Here is a 20,058-nt window from a genome sequence, read left to right as displayed (position 1 = left end):
CACTATTTATAATAAATATAAAATTTAAGATTTATTAAGATAATTCTAAAAGTGTGGTATTGGTGCAAGAATAAACAAACAGACCAGAGAAAGAGATCAGACAGTCCAGAAACAATATCACACACCTAAGACACTTGATTTATGACAAAGGTAGTGCTGCAAAATATTGGGAGGAAAATGTATTGGGGAAAAAAGTAGCAGGGAAAGAATGGTCTTTTTTTTTTTTTCTTGGACAAATGGATATCCATATTAAGAAAGAAATTTGATTCCTTACATCATGTCATATTAAAAAATAAATTCCAATTGCATTGTAGACCTAAAGGTGACTGGAAAACAATAAACCTTTTATTAGATGATAATACAGGAGAATATCTTCATGACTTTGGTGTATAGAAATATTTTTAAACAGCACACAAAAAGCACCAAACATAAAAAAAATACTGATCATTTTGACTATAAACTAAGGCTCTGCCAAAAGACACCAAGACACCATTAAGAGTGAGAAGGTATATCACAGAATGGAGGAAGATAATTGTATATAACTAATAAAGAACTATGCCTGGCATATGTTAAGAATACCTACAATTCAAACAAACAAATATAACATAGAACAATGACAGGGAGGCACTTTAAAAAAGATACCCAAATGGCCAATATACATATGAAAAGATACTCATTAAATATATCTACCAGAATGGCTGATATTACAGACTGATGATACCAAACATGGGCAAGGATGTGGAGTAACATAAATTCTCCTAAACTGCTTGGGTGGAGGTGAGGGAAAGTACAAACTGGTACCACCACTTAGGCAAATAGTTTGGCATAGCTACTGATGTTGGAAATATACTTAACAATTCCACTCCTGGAGCTTTCATGGACATGTGCACCAGGAGATACACACAAGAATGTTCACTACAGTATTATTAGTGATAACCCCCAAACATAAACAATCCAAATATCCATCCATAGTATTCTGAATAAACTGTAGTATAATCATATAATAAAATATTACATAAAAATGAAAATGAACTGACTATAGCTAAGTAGAACAACATGGATGAATGTCACAAACATGACGCTGAGCCTAAAAAGCCAGACACAAAGGAATACATACTCTACAATTTCTTTTACATAAAGCTCAAAGCAGGCAAAATTAAAATATGGTGTTTAAGGATACATACTTAGTTGACAAAAACAAAGAAAACAAGGAAAAATTGCCATAGAGGTCAGGCTAGTGGTTATCTTTTGGGAGGAGGGAAGGAGTGATGACTAGGAAGGTGCAGGCCCGAGTCTCCTAAAGTCCTGGCAATGTTCTATTTTTTTTGTTCTGGGTAATGGTTACATGGGTGTTTTATAAGCATTCATTAAGTTGTACACATATGTACTTTTCTGTATGTGTGCCATATGTCACCATAAGAATGGATTTTAAAAATGCAGAAGGGACAAACCCAGCAGGAAATGCTCCTCTCTCCCTGAAAGTTTCCTGCCTCAGTAAAAATAAAAATTCTGAATCTGATTTCACATTAAGTCTTCTACTCCTTTGTTCTGACAAACTCTGGGGTATAGGCCAATCCCCAAATGGCCATTTCTTGTTTAACTTGTCCATCAGCAGACAGCCAGTTATACTAACTTCCTAATGATGTTCAGATAGGAGCCAGACACTAGCCCACTGTTTTCCTCATACTACAGGCATCACACTTGAAGTTCTGAGTGGTTCCACAGAAGCCCTTCACTTACCTGACTTGGTGAGGGGCAGGCATCTCACCTTCTAACTGAGCTTATAATGACAGCACAGCATTTTCAAATAAATACTCTTTACAAAATTCTCTTTAATTTCCAACAACCCAACTCATTTATATCCTTGATGTGAATGAACATTTCAGTAAACTACTACTACTATAATACTGTGTTGAATACAATAACAACAAACAACAGTGATAAATGGCTAAGTTAAATAATAATAATAACAAACAGTATTAGGGAAACACTAAATTTAGAGAAAAGAACTGCTACACAATGGATTGGGTGTTCCACTCCAGAAGGCAAAAGATTCAAGAAAAACTGGTGGATAGTATGTCCTGGAGAACTAGATAGGATAAGAAATCTCTTACCTGTATGTGAGGTTTAGTTAGTTCTTGTGTGTAGTAGCACGGCTTATTTGTCATCTTTATGGGGAATCCACATATATGGGGCAGTTTAGATTTTAAATCTGAAAGGAAACTTTTCAACACACCTTCCAAATCTACCCTTGGAAAGAACTGTATGGGCTGACTTCTGATGCAGCTGAGAGGGTATCTGAACAATGGTAAAGAACAATGTCAAATATTTTGTAAATAAGAGACAGAAATTTATATGGGATTTTTAAAAGCATTAAAATAGCAATGTTAAAAAGGCACACATAAGTAAATACTATTTTTTATATTGTTTATCTGATACTATCCAAAGCTGAAAAGCATACTTTTTCACAGGGATCTTCATTCCTTCTAACATTCACAATCAAGAAAATTCATTATATCCTTATTATGTGGCCTTCTAAATGAAATGGACAACTAAGACATTTCAAAAACAAGTTACAAGGAAGATATTATGACCCTTACAGATTAAAAAATAAATGTTAAACTAAAAAATGAACAGATTACATATCCAAAACCAGTAAAACTCAGTACAGAAAAATAACACATATAGATTGTATTCAACTCCAAAAGCATTCCTTTGAAAAAAAGCAGTTATTAATACTTTTTCTGATGAAAACTATTCTGAAGATTTGGAATAATATCTTGGCATCTAACAAAAGGAAATAACTGATAGATGTCAACCTCAGCTTTACTATTAATATCTGGATTAGGAAACAATAGAATGCAGAAAGAGAACACTATGGCTCTTCCTTCTTCTATTTTTAAACTCCAGCAGGTCCAAATACAAAGGCTAAGAGACAGGAATGGTGAAATTAGTACTAATTAAGATTTCAGAGTTTCACCTGAGTACTTGCGCTTTTTGTGGGTAGATTTTTTTTTAAATATTAAGAAAGATATTTTAATAAATCAATGGGACCCATTAAGTGCAAATCAAATTCTCTAAACTTTGCTTGTAAAATTAGATAATCTCCCAAAAAGAAAAATCTTTGTCCAACAACTTATTCCTTTAACTCTTTCAATAATATCCACAATGCCACTGGAGGGAGCTCTTAGCTAAGGAGAATCATATGATTGGTTCTTTGTATTAGGAAAGGTAAACATTTTTTTCTACCTCACATTTTTGTTCTCTAAATTGTTAAAATAATGTTAAAAAAAAACACCTATCCTTATTAAGCTTGCTCATCTTCAAATAAAAACAGGAAATTCTAAGCAAAACAAAAAATGTGCAGATTAAGCATTATAGTAGAGGAAAAAGTACTGTAGCTTCATTTAAACATAGAGAAGGTTGAAAACAATGATGACAAGACGATGGGGGCAAGACTAGTTCATAAGGTGGGCAGGCAGCATCTGCTACAACTGGTGCATAAAGGATACGTGAAGGTCTTTTCTCCAATCATTTTGAAATAGATGTTGCAGTATATTTTAATATTTCCACAATCTTCTGGAAGTTTATAGCCATACTAAAAAATTAAGCACAAAATTTAAAACATCTTAGAGAAAACTAAACTTAGGTTAAGGTACAAGAAGTAAAGTCAAATAACTCTACCATAATATATATTTCCATTCCTTACCAGGTCATCCCAGTGCATCTTGAAATCTTCATATGATTGAAAAGGACAGTCAGGGGGGGTGGCATGAAGAATACTTATAATTTGTCCCATTTTCATGCTATGAAAAATGAGAATCGGTACGGTATCATGAGCCAATGCTTAAATACAGTTTGATAAGTTAACTATGTGATTTAGAAAGTGTTCCAAAAGATTTAGCAACTATCTTACTAGCCATATATAAATAATAAACTATTTGCTCCTAGTTTCAAACACACGTTGTACTAAATTGTTTTTTAATTGACAAAATTGTATATACTTATTGTGTATGACATATTTTGAAATATGTATACATTGTGGAATGGCTAAATCAAACTAATTAATATATGCATTATCTCACATGCTTATCATATTTTTAGTGAGAAAACTTAAAATCTACTTTTATTGATTTTCAAGAATACATTGTTATTAACTATAGTCACCACGCTGTACAACAGATCTCATTCCTTCTACCTAATTTTCTATCTTTTGACCAATATCTCCCCAATCCACTCCCTCACCCCCACCTACCCAGCCCCTGGTAACCACCATTCTACTCTCTGCTTCTATGAGTTCAAATTTTTTAGATTCCAAATACAAGTAAGATCATACAGTATTTGTCTTTCTGTGCCTGGCTTATTTCACTTAATATAATGTTCTCAAGACTCATCTATGTTGTTGCAAATGACAAGATTTCCTTCTTTTCTAAAGCTACTATTCCATTGTACGTATATGCCACATTTTCTTTATCCATTCATCTGTTGATGGACACTTAGGTTGAGTCCCTGTGTTGGCTGTTATGAACACAGGAGTGTAGGTATCTCTCCAACATACTGATTTCATTTCCTTTGTATATATGCCCAATAGGAGGATTGCTGGATCATATGGTAGTTCTATTTTTAATTTTTTTAAGGAACCTCTATACTGTTTTCCATAATGGCTATACTAATTTACATTCTCACCAACAGTGTACAAGGTTTCCCTTTTCTTCACATCCTTGCCAACACTTGTTTTGTCTTGTCTTTTTAATAGCAGCCATTCTAACAGGTTTGAGGTGGTATCTTACTGTGGTTTTAATTTGCATTTCCCTGATCAGTGACGTGGAACATTTGTCATATACCCGTTGGCCATTTGTATGTCTTCTTTTAAGAAATGTCTATTCAGGTCCTTTGCCTATTTTTTAATCAGGTTATTTGTTTCCTTGCTATTAAGTCATTTCCCTTATCAGATGTGTGGTTTGCAAATATTTTCTGTCATTCTGTAGGTTGTCTCTTAACTCTGTTGGTTGTTTCCTTTGCTGTGCAGAAGTTTAGTCTGATGTAACCCCATTTGTCTATTTTTGCTTTTGTTGCCTGTACTTTTGGGGTCATGTCCAAAATCATTGCCCAGACCAATGTCACTGAGCTTTTCCCCTGTATTCTTCTAGTTGTTTTACAGTTTCAGGTCTTAAGTCTTTAATCCATCTTAAGTTGATTTTTGTATATGGTGTGAGGTAAATGTCCAATTTCATTTTTCTGCACGTGAATATCCAGTTTTCCCAATACCATGTATTGAAGAGATCATCCTTTCCCTATTGTGTGTTCTTGGCATCTTTGTTGAAAATCAACTGACCATAAATGCATGAATTTATTTTTGAGCTTTCTGTTCTATTGGTCTATGTATCTGTTTTTACGCTAGTATTATACTGTTTTGATTACTATAGCTTTCTAGTACAGTTTTAAATCAGGGAGTGTGATGTCTCCAGCATTGTTCTTTTTGTTCAAGATTGCTTTGGCTATCTGGGGTCTTTGTAGTTCCATGTGAAGTTTAGGATTGTTTTTTCTAGTTCTGTGGAAAAATGTCATTGTAATTTTGATTGGAATTGCATTGAATCTGTACATTGATTTGAGTAGTATGAACATTTTATAATAACAATACTATTAATAATTCTTTCAATCTATGAACATAGTATATCTTTCATTTGTCTTTTATTCTAATTTTTCATCAGTATTTTATACTTTTCAGCATACAGGTCTTTCTCCTCTTTGGTTAAATTTATTTCTAAGTTTTTTTGGTAGCTATTATGAATGTAATTGTTTTCTTGATTTCTTTTTCAGATAGTTTGTTGTCAGTGTATAGAAATGCTACCAATTTTTATGTGTTGATTTTGTATGCTACAACTTTACTGAATTTATTAGTTCTAACAAGTTTTTGGTGAAGTCTTTAGGGTTTTCTATATCTAAGATCATGTCACCTGCAAAAAGGGACAATTTAACTTCCTCCTTTATAATCTGAATGCCTTGTATTTCTTTCTCTTGTCTAACTGATCTGGCTTGGACTTTCAGTATTATGTTTGAATAGAAGTAGTGACAATGGCATTCTTGTCTTGTTCCTGATCCTAGAGAAAAAGCTCAACTTTTCACTATGAGTATGCTGTTAGCTGTGGGTTTGTCATACATGGCTTTTATTTGTATAAAATCTTAACAACTAGACTTGTTAGGAAAAACTAAATTGTTGCCAACGATGTGCCAATTATAAACACAAAATAATGACTAATAAATTTTTGCCATACAAAGGTATGCCTGTAACCATTAGACTTTAGGGAAAAAAGTCTGTTAGGAGTTGAATGAATTAGAGTAAAATCTATGTTCCTTATCTATCTCTTCCCTGCTTTAATGATTAAATTATTACATGCATTCTACTAAGTTCTTTTTCCTAAGTTAAAATTCCATTCCAATAGTTCTGTTTATATTAGAAACAAATCATTTTTTCCTGAAGATAGTATAAACTTAAAACTCAGCTTATATGAAATGATAATAAGTCACAATTATTAGGTATAGGTTTATAAGGTATTACTGATTTTATTATAACTGTCAACTTAATAATGAGAAATCCAGAAATAGCAGTTTTTGAAACTAAATCTAATAATATATATCCATGTTAAGGAAGAAAAATAAGAGGAACTCACCCTAGATACTACAAATTGAAATCTCACCTTGGCAAAACGTAGCACCACTTGCTTAAAATGGAATGTCTCTCAATGACAGCATTCTTGTTAATATGAAAATCCTTTATAATACTCTGAGAAATATCAAATTCTTTTAGCTTTTAATAGAAAAGAGATTTTAAGGCATAAGTCCTCAGAAAATTTGTCAAAGAAAAAGAAACATTAAAAAAATACTTATATCTGTTACACTCTCAGTTTAAAGTAGTTTTAAAGACTTAAGTAATATTGAATCATGCATAACCACTTTATATAACATAATCAATGTTGCAGCTCACCTTGTGTCTCCTCTATACATTATATTAAGTATTTTATGCTTTCCCTCTTACTCTTCAAACCAAAACTTCTATTCTGTACTTATACAATTGGCTTTCAGGGTTTTTATTATGTTAATTTGTAGGAAGCTGAATCCCTTCCAAAGGCATGTATTTACATTTTACAAGAATAACTTCTTACCTCAATTTTTTGACCTTTTTTTTCTTTTTATTAATGGAGGACAAGTAAGGGAGTTATATTTCTTTCTGGTCTTTTGGAGGGGAGGGTCAACAACTCCATTCTCCTTTTATATCCCCTCCCTCTCTCTCCTAGAACATTTCTTTCCTGTTCCTCAGGTTCCCTACCTAAACGGTATTTAAGTTTGTACTTAGCCAACAAGAGTTTGTTAATTATAGTTCTCTTACTCTGAAAAGTCCCACTGGGAGGCATTTTCTTACAGTTATTCAAAGATAGACCCCGAGGGAGGTGAAAAATAAAGCATTAATGGGTAAAAAGATACTATATTAAGATTACAAAGAATGGTTCACGATCTCTCACCTCTGTTTTAATCTATCACCATGGCATCTTTTGGGCAACAATGTCCTAGCCTCATTGCCTACAATTTTCAAGAACTCCAACTAAACCGACCAACTTTTTATTACCTGGACAAGTCATTTTAATGATATACTTGCTTAAAGCACTTCCCTCACTCTTATTTATTTGACTCCTACCAAGAAGGGGCCCTACAGACGTGGATCTAGAACCATCTCCTCCATATCCAGTGACTGATCCTTCTCTGAATTCCCATGGCATTTGGTAAGACTAACGGAAATGGGGGAGCAGGGAGGAGCAGAAAAACACGAATGCAGAAAAAAGAGATAAGTTGTGCTGGTAATGCTGTAAGAGAGCAAGGATTCTCAGAATGAGTAAGGACATATTTTCCTGTGCAAAAGAGATAAATCTTGGACTGTAACATACTGTGCTTAAGAGATCAGTTGCCTAAACCGTGTATTAAAAAGATGGTTAGGGCAGGGATGGCTATGAATGTCAGGAAAGACTGGCTGCAAAGGAATAAACTGAGGGAAAATAGAACCTATAATTGAATTCAAAGGAGGTAAGTATTAGGTTCAAATGTTTGCAGTTTATGGGTTCTAACATACACCTATTTACATAGCTTGAGTTTATATCTTTCTAGGTATTTTCTACACCATTCGGAGACTCAAACCAATTGGTGCAGGGATCTCTATGGTACTAGCGCTATTTGTCTATACTGGTCTTTCTCAACACAGATTATTCTAAAGGCTGGCAAACTACCCAACTGTTTACCACATACCCCAAGAGACTGCTAGCCGTTTGTATTTATTTACTTAGCAAATATTTATAAAGTGTCCTTATGTGGCCAAAACCATATTGAAAAGCAGGTAACCAATAAATATTACTTCCTCCTCATAATGCCAATCTAAATAATTTGGACTTAATTTTCCATAGGCAATGTTGAGATACTAGAGATACGTAGATTGGGAACCTATGTTTTAAAAAGAGAACTCTCGTCTGTCAGGTTTGGCAATCTCGTTCTGTGTTTTCGGTTCTTGGTATGCTCATGGCCAAAGAATGACCAGACACACCAAAGTGAGGCAAGTATTGGGTGAAATTTATTGACAGGGAGCAAGATAGGCTTATAGAGCAAGAACAACATATAGGTTTACAGAGCACGAGACCTGTGCCACAGATGATGACCGGACCCCTTGTCATAGCAAAAAGAGAGAGCTTGGTTATGGTCTGGGTCTTGTTGTATAGTGTCTGGAATGGGACCTCCTGTGGTTCAGACATCATCATGGGACCACTCTGATTGGACAGCTGGGAGTTATACGACCTGAGTCTTACTATGCATGCAGATCTCCATGAGCCTCTCTGAAAGCCCATTTGGTATGTGCATCCCAACTAGGATAAATAAGCACCATGTTTGGTCCAACTCCTCCCTCTTCCTTGGGAGCTGGTCCTGCATTCTGTCATGTTAGGAACAGCACCTAATCTTCCGAGGGAGGCCTGTGGTTTTCCACTACTGCCATAAGTGGGTAGGTAAATCTGCCTAATTCTAGGATTCAGATAAACCACGTTCTCCAATAGCTGTTTTTCCTTTCCAATAATAAACAGTAGGACCATTTATCCGAGTTCAGGCATGCTGGGCCAGGAGCTCATCAGGTTAGTGTCCCTTTCACTCTCGGAAGTGTCCCATTTTTTATGATAAATTATACTCTCCCTCTAGTAATAAAGGTGGTATTCTGATCTCTATGCTCACTCCCATGTGACAATCTCCAAATTGGTTCAAACTCAAGTGCAGAATACAGAAGTATCATCTGCAGAAAATTCAAAGGTAAAACACAATATTAGTTCTCATGATGCTTATTATAAAGGAAATTGGAGGTATAAAATGAATATAATCTAAAAATACAAGAAAGTATATGAGTATATGTTGTGATTTGAATATTTGTCACTTCCAAAACTCATGCTGAAGTTTAATCCCCAATGTGATAGTATTGAGAGGTGGGGCCTTTCAGAATTCATTCAGGGCCAGCAGGCCAAGGTGGGAGAGGATTGCTTGAACTCAGGAGTTTGAGACCAGCCTGAGCAAGAGTGAAATAGGAAAATTTAGCTGGACGTGGTGGTGCACACCTGCAGTCCCAGCTACTCGGGAGGCTGAGGCAGGAGGATCACTTGAGCCCAGAAGTTTGAGGTTGCTGTAAGCTAGGCTGACGCCATGGCACTCTAGCCCAGGCAACAGAGCAAGACTCTGTCTCAAAAAACACAAAAACAAGAATTCATTCAGGAGGGTAGAACCCTCATGAATGGATTAATCTATTCCATTCATGGATTAGTGGATTAATGGGTTATCATGGGAGTGGGATGGGTGGCTTTACAAGAAACAGAAGAGGGACCTAAGCTACTATGCTTAGCACCCTAACCATGTGATGCCTGCACCAGCTTGGGACTCTGCGTAGAGTCCCCACCAGCAGGAAGACCCGCACCATGTATGGTTCCTCAACCATAGACTTCTTAGCTTCCAGAAGTGTAGGAAATAAATTCCTTTTCTTTATAAATTACCCAGTTTTAGGTATTCTGTTGTAAGTGACAGAAAACAGGCTAAGATAGTATGGCACAGAATAGTATGAGGGTTTAAATGAGGGTGGGAGATCACATAGGGTTTAGAGCCTTGGGAAAGTTCCTCATCAGTCTGAGATACACGAGCGCTGCCTGGAAAGTATTCTGTTAATATAACAAGTACAGTTATATGGCTGTATACTTTCTGGACAGGCCTCATATATGCCATGTCACCCATTCCAATTATTTATATGCAGGTCAGCTGCCTTACTGGCTTAATGATTCTTAAGGACAGGAAAGTAGACCCTATCCATCTTTAACTTGACCATTGCCTCAATATAACAGGTAATCACAAAATTAAAGAGAAATAAATGGATGAGTAGCATTTGAGCTGGCCTTTAAAGGATAAGCAGGGCATGCACAGCCAATCAGAGGGGCATTCTAAACAAAGGAAGAGTTACCTGTCCTATGCCTGGGGTTTCTCTACCTTAGTGCTTACTGACACTTTGGGCCAGATAATTCTTTGTTGGGGTGGGGGTGAGGTTGCTGTCCTCGGTACAGTGGGATATTTAGCAGTATCCCTGGCTTCTCCCCACTAGAAGCCAGTGCAACACCATCCTCCCCCCATCGTGTTAACCAAAATTGCCTCCAGACATTGCCAAATGTCTCATGGAGAATAAAATCATTCATTTCTTCCTCCAACCCCTTCCACTGAGAACCACTAGCCTAAAGGAAAGAAAATAACATTTACTGAGTGGCCACTAATGTGTAAGGCTCTATGATAGGTGCTATGGGGATTTGCAAAATAAAAGACATCCTTTTACTAAGACAAAGTGTTATGTATAAAAATAGATGCAAAAATATGCTATCAGAATGCCAAGAACAGGGGATGAAGATTACATTTACTACAAGCCAAAACAGTGCTTTAAACATTTGGGGGTAAAATAAAAGGCTGAGACTGGGTAAGGCTGTGGAGAGTCTTGGACGCCACCTACACAGATTTGTGAACAAGGGAAAAATATGAGAAAGACCTGTGTTAAATAGACAGAATATTTTCTTTGGGGGAAGCAAATTTAGAATTTAAACAGGTCAAGCATTTAATAATATGGATTTTGATAATAAAAACCTTCCTATCACCTTTTATGTTAAAAATTAAAACCTAATAGTACATTAGTAATAATAATAAACATTAAAAGTATATAGTAAATTACAGAAATAAAAACATGTGGTACCTCAGGTGGTGGCAGTCGGACTGTGCAAGCTTCTATACTTAGACAAACTTGAGTTTCCGTTACATTGATGTTTAATACTGAAAATAAAATATTTACCTGTGACCTATGTGGCATTATTATTCCATCCTATCAAATTAAATATTTTAGTAGCAAAAAAACCCCTTTAAGTCAAAAACTAAGAAAAGATTTTTTTCCACACATGATAAAATTCAAATAATCACCATTTAATATTTGATGGTCTACAGATGAGACATCTAAAAGAAGACAAATATATAAAACTGCATGAAGATATGGGGAGGAAAGTAGTCACAGGGCAAGGTTACAATGAGAAAAATGAGACATCTGCAGTTAAGAGTAAAACCTAAACATACCTATACATGTACATCTATTAATATTATATATAAAAATATGGAGACTGTCCCCTTCTGAAATCTAAACAGGAACCACACCATGTTTCTGACATGAATAGTCTTTTACTAAAAAATATTCTCAAATATATTGGCAGATATATTCCAGGTCTCCTAGAGCCTTGAAGACTCTACCTTGCTTTTTCATAAAGAGAACTACTACTGACAAGCCAGGACAGTAGTGACCTTGGGAAGGGGTAGTACCTGAAAACAGCAAGAGGAGCTTGGTAATGTTTCTTGATCAGAGAACTGGTTACAATGATATGTTTATTTTGTTAAAATTAAATGAGCTATACACTTACAATTTGTGAGTTATGCTGTAGTATATTGCATTTCAGTAAGAGTGAAAAAAAAATCCTAATACAGGAGTAAGGAATTTTGTTCTCCTGATATCTTGTTAAAATTAAATGAGCTATACACTTACAATTTGTGAGTTATGCTGTAGTATACTGCATTTCAGTAAGAGTGAAAAAAAATCCTAATACAGGAGTAAGGAATTTTGTTCTCCTGACCTGTTAACTTTGAGCTCTAGAGTTGTAGTCTCATGATAGGATACGGGGTGAAACTAGATTTAGATAATGAACCCATTCATACAGAGTTAGAGCACAGTGACTGTCACTGCCCACCTTAAATGTAAAACTAGTATAAAAAAGCTTTAGCTGGAATGCCAACTCAGATCAAATAGTTGTAGATTACAGGTCAGAATTTTAAAGCTATGCCCAAACGACAGGAAGAGCTACCATGATTGATTAATAATATCTGCTGTGGGCTCAGGATTCCCACCTATTTACTCTCTCTGGACTACTGTTTAGGAAACTATCTACCTGACATACAACCATGCAAACTGATGAAAGAATCAGATTAGGCCATACAGTAAACTATATACTCTGGATCATCTGTCTCTCTTTAGATAACCTTCTTTTTTTAAAGGAGAAAAACAACCATATTCTTCTTATAAGAAATAAAGTTTTGACTTACATCAGCACTAAAAAATTTTTGATGATATGATTCTGGAAACTATGCAGTGCCTACAGAATTAAACTCCTTCACACTTATAATTTTCTTTAAGTAGAGAAAATAAAATATAACTTTTTCCAATTATGATTAGTACATTTTTCTCATATAAGTAGAATATGTATTTTGAACCAGAAGTGATTTCCCAGGTGAAATTCTGATTACAATATCTGATTAAACTCTGATATAACCAAACCATCAAAAGATTGTAACAACCTAATGATCTATAACATTGTTTTCAATGTTAATTACATTAATGTCATACATATTGATGTAAGCATTTGTACTTACCAACAGCACTTTGCTTTCCCATCTGAGAAAGAAAATCTCTTCCTTAAAAAATTTGCAGAATATGCTGTATTATTATAACTCATAATCATGCTTGATAAATACAACTATGCTTGATGTGAAATTATCAAAGCTAATAAAAATACTTTGAAATGCAAAGGAATATCTGATGACGGTTCAGAGAAAAAATATAATCATTCAAAAAGTATCTCTTCAGTTAAAGGACAGAAATACCCAATTTGACTGTGGCCATACTACCTTGAATGCGCCCGATCTCATCTGGACTTGGAAGCTAAGCAGAGTTTGGCTTGGTTAGTACTTGGATGAGAGAAATACTTATATTCTTCCTTAAATATTTATCTCCTGCTATAAAATACTTAGAAAACAGACCTCAACAAAAATTCAGGATAGTTTTTTGGTTCCAACAGTATTGGCAATTCGTGTTCATTTTATCACACTGCCTCATAACTTATATTTATTCCCTTCCAAGCATCAAGTATTGTATAATAAAAAAATTTTTTTAAAGAAACATCAGCAGGCCTCTGTATATAATCCAAAGTAAAGAGATGACATTTATATTGTTATAGGCTTGTTTGAGAATGCTTAGTTGGGTCAGTTTTAAGAATTATTCCCTCAGAGAACTAAAAGTTGACCTACCATTCGATCTCGCAATCCCACTACTGGGTGTTTATCCAAAGGAAAAGAAGTCATTTTATCAAAAAGATGCCTGCACTCAAATGTTTATTGCAGCACAATTCACAATTGCAAAGATGTGGAATCAACCCAAGTGCTCACCAACTCATGAGTGGATTAACAAAATGTGATGTGTGTGTGTCTGTGTATATGTATACACACACCATGGAGTACTACTCATCCATAAAACAGATGAATTAATGTCTTTTGCAACAATTTGGATGGAACTGGAGACCATTCTCCTACGCAAAATATCTAAAGAATGGAAAAACAAATACCACATGTACTCACTATTAAATTAGAACTGAACAATGAGCACACATGTGCACAGAGGAAGTAAAACTCAGTGGAAATCAAGCAGGGATGAGGGAGGAGGATGGGATAGGTGAAAACCTACCTAACGGGTACAGTGAACCCTATTTGAGTGATGGGCACACTTATAGCTGTGACTCAAGCATTACAAAACCAATCCATGTAACGAAAAACATTTGCACCCCCTTAGTATTTTGAAATAAAAATGAATTATTCCCTAAAATTGACATTATCTTGAAATTCAAAACAGATGCACATAATAGAAGTAACCTAATTCAGAAAACCTCAATGACTGAATGAGATAAAGTTACCTTGTACCAAGACATGGCCAGTTCTATTCCAGGCCGGAGCAAGTCTAGCCATTAATGAATATGAAAGGCAGTTTTGAAGAATTAGTGGAATTACTCTTTGTGGAGCCTCCATCTAAAAATATTAAAGAACAAAATATTGGCAAATTTAGAGCAATTTCTATGTCCTTATAAACTCAAAAGAAATGATTAGATGTTTACATCACTACCCAACATAATGGGCTACTCTGGTTAAAAATTCTAGGTTTTGCTATAGCTAGCCCTATATGAGTTTAAAGGTAAAGAAGTGTTGAAAGATATCCATTTCAAAACCACTACTACTGTCAAGCTATTATGCCCAAATTCTACCTGCTTATCCTGGCCCAATAAGCCTCATCTTTGAGAGCTCCTGTGTTAAGAACCTTCAACTTTACTTTGTGCTCTGCTCCATACAGAGGAACGCAGAACAGACAGATCTTGTGACATTTCTCAATATGGTTCAGTCTAGTTCAACATCACAAAACAACTAAATACTTACATAGGCACACATGCAACCAACAGTATCGCTATTTGTACAGAATTAATTTTAAAAATTAAGACTTTCACTTCTGACCATTAATAGGAACCAGATTCATTCTCCCACTTAAAATGTCTAAGAAACTGGTTATATGAATTTATATGAAACGATGGTTCACAAGATATTGGACATCACACAACAAAGAACAGTGGTCCCCAAGAGACAGGAAACCAACAAGATGAGCCTTAGGATTTCCCCAGCTTCTTGATTACAGAGGATTTTCAGGCTGCAGTGCAGGACGGGGGTAACTAGGAAGAGTCTGCTTATCTCCCAGAATTGAGAAGACAGAGCTGGGAGTCCAGGGAGGCCAAGGCAGCTAGTTTTCAGGGGCAAAGTACCGGAGAGAAGAGAGCTGCATAGATAGCAAACTCTGGAGATTAGCAGAGGGTCCCTCTTGAGTATTCAGCTGAGTACAGATTAGCACATGCACGTAAGGAAACTGCCCAAGGCTGGGGAAAAGCCCAAGGCTGTTTGCTATAAAAACATTTTTGAAAATATAGTCCAGGAACAACAACAACAACAAAAAGCTGCCATTGCCTCTGTGAGAAAAACATGCAGAAAAGTGAGAGAGCCAAGGAGCATTGTCTCTCAATATTATCCACCCCTCATTTCTACACTACTTTGGCTTCTGGTGAACGTTGCCAGGATAACAATTGAATAATCTGTTGGCAAGGGATGGCGCTAATCTGTTTAATTTGTCTTTTTGGAATCTAATTAAGGCTACTATCATTAGGACTTCAAGCAGCAGGATGAGGTAAACCTGCAATGTTGACCCCAAACATGGCCCAAGAGGCCCAGACCCAAGCAGCTGAACAAATTTCATAAACTCAGGGTCTTCCTTAGAAAGCCAGGTTGCTTTCTCCTTAATTTCTGTATTGACTTTCTCCTTGGCCTGAGGAATTAATCTACATACAGCAGGATATATCAGCACAAACAGCCATGCAAGGAGGAAGTCTGGGGCAATTCTATCATCCATAACCATACTGATGGGTGACCCGAACACCCTGCAGGGCAACAATGGTGCCACTTATCACTTTAGCTAAAGTCAGTGACAAATTCTCTACCACCTTCTCTATTTGGGTGACTCCCATTGTAGGAAAAACTATTGCCCCTCAGAGGAGGAGGAGGAAGATACGACGAAGAGGAAGAAAGAGAAGACAACACACATTACCAATATCAGGAATGAAAGAGATGACATCACTAAATCATGACAGATTCTACCTCAAAGGAAAATAAGGGAATATTATAAGCAACTTTATGCAAATAATTTGACAGTTGAGATCAAATGGATATATTCCTTGAAACAGGTAACTTGAATAGCTCTATTATCTATTAAAGAAATTAAAAATATAGTTAAAACCCTTCCCAGATAGCATTATTGGTGAATTTTACCAAACATTTATTGAAAAAATAACAAAAATTCCACACAAACTCTTTCAAAAACTTGAAAATGTAGGGATTTTTTTCCTGCTATAAAATTCCTGGGGGCAGAGACTTTATCTAGTTCACAGCTTTACCCCCAGAAATAAGTAGAGTGCTTGGCATATTATAGGTGTTCAAAAAATATCTGCTGACTATGATTACTATTATGTGAAAATTATTTATATAAAGAAAAATTGAGCATAACCATAAAGGCTCAATAACGATAGGAAAATGTAAGTGAGCTTGGAAGAAAGTTCATGAATAGCAAAGAACTCAGGATCTGGAAGTCTGGTAAAGGGGACAAAACAAGTTTACTTAGAAGGCATGAGAAATTGGGATAAATGGGAAAAGGATGAGTATAAACAGAAAGATTTTAATTATTTTGGCAATGTGACACCTTGCACTGATTAAGTCAAAGGTGTGAACAGAATGGAAAAAATACAGCAGAAAGTAAGCATTTTTATTATCATATAAGGACTGTGGGTGATATTTTTCCTAATTTTTCATTTTTTCATATAAAGTATGTATAAATTGATGGTGCTTAGTATAAATATTGCTTTATTAAATCAATGTGGTAAGTCCTTACTGTCATCAATAGATTTTTGGAAACTGCGACTTTAAGTGAACAACATATAACAAAACCAATTTTACCATAGGCTAATTGATATAAGTAAGATTTAAGTTCCTATAGCATAGTCCTGGTCACAAAAACATCACCAAACTTCAAAATAAAGACCTAAAACACTTTTTAAAAAAACATTGAAATAAATGTGAACTAAAAATAGATTTAAGAATGATTAATAAAAACAAAATAATTATTTACCCAATTTTTGGTGAATCAGTGACAGTGGTCACAGTGGTGGTGAGTTAAATCAAGGAATAAATGTTTGCAAAGTGAAAATTGTCAGGGGCATCTCCTACCACCATGTAGTTAAAAAACAAGTAATCAGAAATTCGGCAGGTTCCCTGAGTGCTTTCATACCACATCATTTATTGTGGTGCATTTATATATACGATAATATACTAATAATTAAAGTATACAATAATCATTGTATACTTTATGAATTTTTATTTTATAATAATTTGTATGCATTTATTCATTCATTCATTTTCCAACTCACTTCTTCCAGTTCTGAGTGGTAGGCAGCCAGAGTCTATCGCAGCAGCTCAGGCCTCAACGTGGGAACCCATCCTGGATAGGACGCCATTCCATCTCAGGGTGTACTCACACCTACCCTCACTGAGACTGGGACAATTTAGACTTTCCAATTCACCTAACGTGCACATCTTTGGGATGTGGGAGGAAACCAGAATATCTGGAGAAAACCCATGTAGACATAAGGAGAACATGTAAACCCCACACAGTGGCCTTGCTGGAAATTGATTCTTTTTCCTCATCAACATCATAATGAAACAATGTTAAACAAAATGACTTTATTCAAGGATCTGCTGTACAGAAATTCAGAATATAATTGTTTTGATCTTTAGAATTCATCTTAAAAATCATACTGTATGTATTCTTTTTGTATAATAACATTTGTCATGGCCTTCCTCCAATTTTTACCCACAGATTCTACAGCAATAGAATTTTTAAATCAGTATATTAATAAGAAGATTAAATTCTCCAGAAGCTAAGGGGTCTTCATTAAACCACAACATAGTTTCCATAATAAACAATAGAATTTTGTAGGGATTGCTTAAAGACCTAGGTCTTTATTCTAGGTGAATGATACACTGTAAATCTGATTCTCATAGTTCATAAATGGCCTTTCAGGATGACCAGAATCCTTAGATGACCAAAGACTTGTCTCAGCAAAAAGATTTAAACATAATCCTTCCTCATTGCTACTCAACAATACTGTTTTCCCAGATTGTAACTGATGTCTGAAACCAGCTTTCAAGTTATTCAGACTTCGAAGGTAAATAGAATGCACCATTTCTGAGACTTTATTATTCTTCTAGAATCTAAAGGCAGCATCTCATTTTAGAGATGACTAGAAACCTCATTATCCTGAACTCCAATAGATCTAGGAACAGAGGCCAGCAGTTATGGCTGGACAGGCTATTAGAATAACAGTGAGTGCCTCAGGGTTACGTGCAAAGGCACGAAGTGAGCTCTAATCAAAGCTCCATGACTTGATTTACTGAGACACAGAGTGGTACTCAACCCCATGTATTCATCTTTTTCCTTGCAAAAATCCAGAAGCTCATCGCCATTATGCAATCTATAATTTTTTTTCCTTCACATGTTAGCTCTACGATTGTGGAGAATAATTTCACCCTGTTGGGTTTCATTTTCTCCATATGCGAAAATAGGGAGATTTACTTCTTTTAAGATAAAACATATGGTAAATGAGATTATGCCACATAAATGGCTGCAATAAAGTATCCAATAAAAAATAAGCCTCTTCCCCTCTTTCTATACTAAATGTGCACAAAATAATTTTTTGGAAAAAACTGTTGGGTTCTTTCACAAGCATAGCAATGATTTATGAGAAAGATACTCCAATTTTCATTTACTGACTAAAGAAGTGGAACACATAATCAATATAAACATCTGGAATTATCATTTTTAAAACTTACCTTAGCTCCATATTTTTCAATATAGGCATTAAGTTTTCCAGTTTTATAAAATGGTATCTATAACAAAAATCCACATTTATAGAAAGGACTTAACATAAATATATAATTAAATAATGCAATACATGAAGATTTTACACATTATGCAACAGAGGGCACAGAATAAGGCCATCATTCTATCAGCTTCTATGCTTTGGGGAGGTGATAATCATGCCCTCCCTGAACTAGAATCTGTGGGCACATTCTCAAAGCATGGAAAGCCTTTCTGGGAGTGATATGACCCCAGAAGCCATACAAAGTCAAAGTCCAATAAATTTCATATACTTAGTATTTAGTATCTTCCTTAGTATACAATAAATTTTTAGACATGAAAAAGAAAAATGGACACAAATAGAAGATCACATTCAAAAGGCCTAAGTGCCACAACTCACTAATGAAAGAAATACAAATTAAAGGAAAATATTTTTAACGTAACAGATTAACAAACATTTAAGGGCTGCTATTATCTACAGCGTTTGTGAGGGTATGGAAAAACAGGTTCTCTCATACATTATTTATTTTTTTTTTAAGAGTCAGGATCTTGCCCAGGCTGGAGTGAAGTGGCATGATCATAGCTCAAACTCCTAGGTTCAAGCAATCCTCTAGCCTCAGCCTCCCCAGTAGCTGGGACTACAGGTGCACCACCACACCTGACTAATTTTTTTGTTTTTTATTTTTATAGAGGTGGTATCTCACTGTGTTGCCTAGGCTGGTCTCAGACTCAAGTGATCCTCCTGCCCTGGCCTCCCAAAGCGCTGAGATTACAGTTGTGAGCCACCATTCCCAGGGCACTGTTTGTTAAAATGTAATCCAGCATAAGCTTTTCAGAGACCAATTTAGCAGTACCCAGATTATAGTTTAACATCCAGATTATAGTTGCAAACCACTTCTAAAAATTTAACCCACAGAAACTATCAAATAAAAATGATACAATTTCAATGATGCTTTCTGAAACACTGTAACAGTATAAAACTAGAAACTCAGTTTTGCATTATGAAGTATTACAGTACTATATACCCATACAATTAAATATTTCACAGCCTTAAAAAATGAGGATGCATGACTAACATGGAAATATATCCAGAGGAGACTGTTAAAGAATAAAAAGCAAGTTTCAAAATAATATGTATAATAATCCCATTTTCT

General features: G+C 35.3%; 1 protein-coding gene across 1 annotated transcript in view; it reads right to left on the bottom strand.

Annotated features, from left to right (window-relative positions):
* Positions 1 to 20,058, bottom strand: part of C16H18orf63 (chromosome 16 C18orf63 homolog) — a 55,979-nt gene that overhangs the window by 32,643 nt on the left and 3,278 nt on the right. The window contains exons 3-10 of the mRNA XM_045527634.1: positions 18,877 to 18,933; positions 14,319 to 14,430; positions 13,006 to 13,047; positions 11,294 to 11,370; positions 6,699 to 6,808; positions 3,710 to 3,806; positions 3,513 to 3,598; positions 2,115 to 2,298 (exon numbers count right to left, since the gene is read on the bottom strand). Of these exons, the coding sequence (XP_045383590.1) occupies positions 2,115 to 2,298; positions 3,513 to 3,598; positions 3,710 to 3,806; positions 6,699 to 6,808; positions 11,294 to 11,370; positions 13,006 to 13,047; positions 14,319 to 14,430; positions 18,877 to 18,933 (765 nt within the window). The remainder of the gene's footprint in view (positions 1 to 2,114; positions 2,299 to 3,512; positions 3,599 to 3,709; positions 3,807 to 6,698; positions 6,809 to 11,293; positions 11,371 to 13,005; positions 13,048 to 14,318; positions 14,431 to 18,876; positions 18,934 to 20,058) is intronic.

Source organism: Lemur catta, chromosome 16 (genome assembly GCF_020740605.2).
Source record: "Lemur catta isolate mLemCat1 chromosome 16, mLemCat1.pri, whole genome shotgun sequence".
Taxonomy (NCBI): Eukaryota; Metazoa; Chordata; class Mammalia; order Primates; family Lemuridae; genus Lemur; species Lemur catta.
Note: the sequence above shows the minus strand (reverse complement) of the source record. Positions and strands in the feature narration are given on the sequence as shown.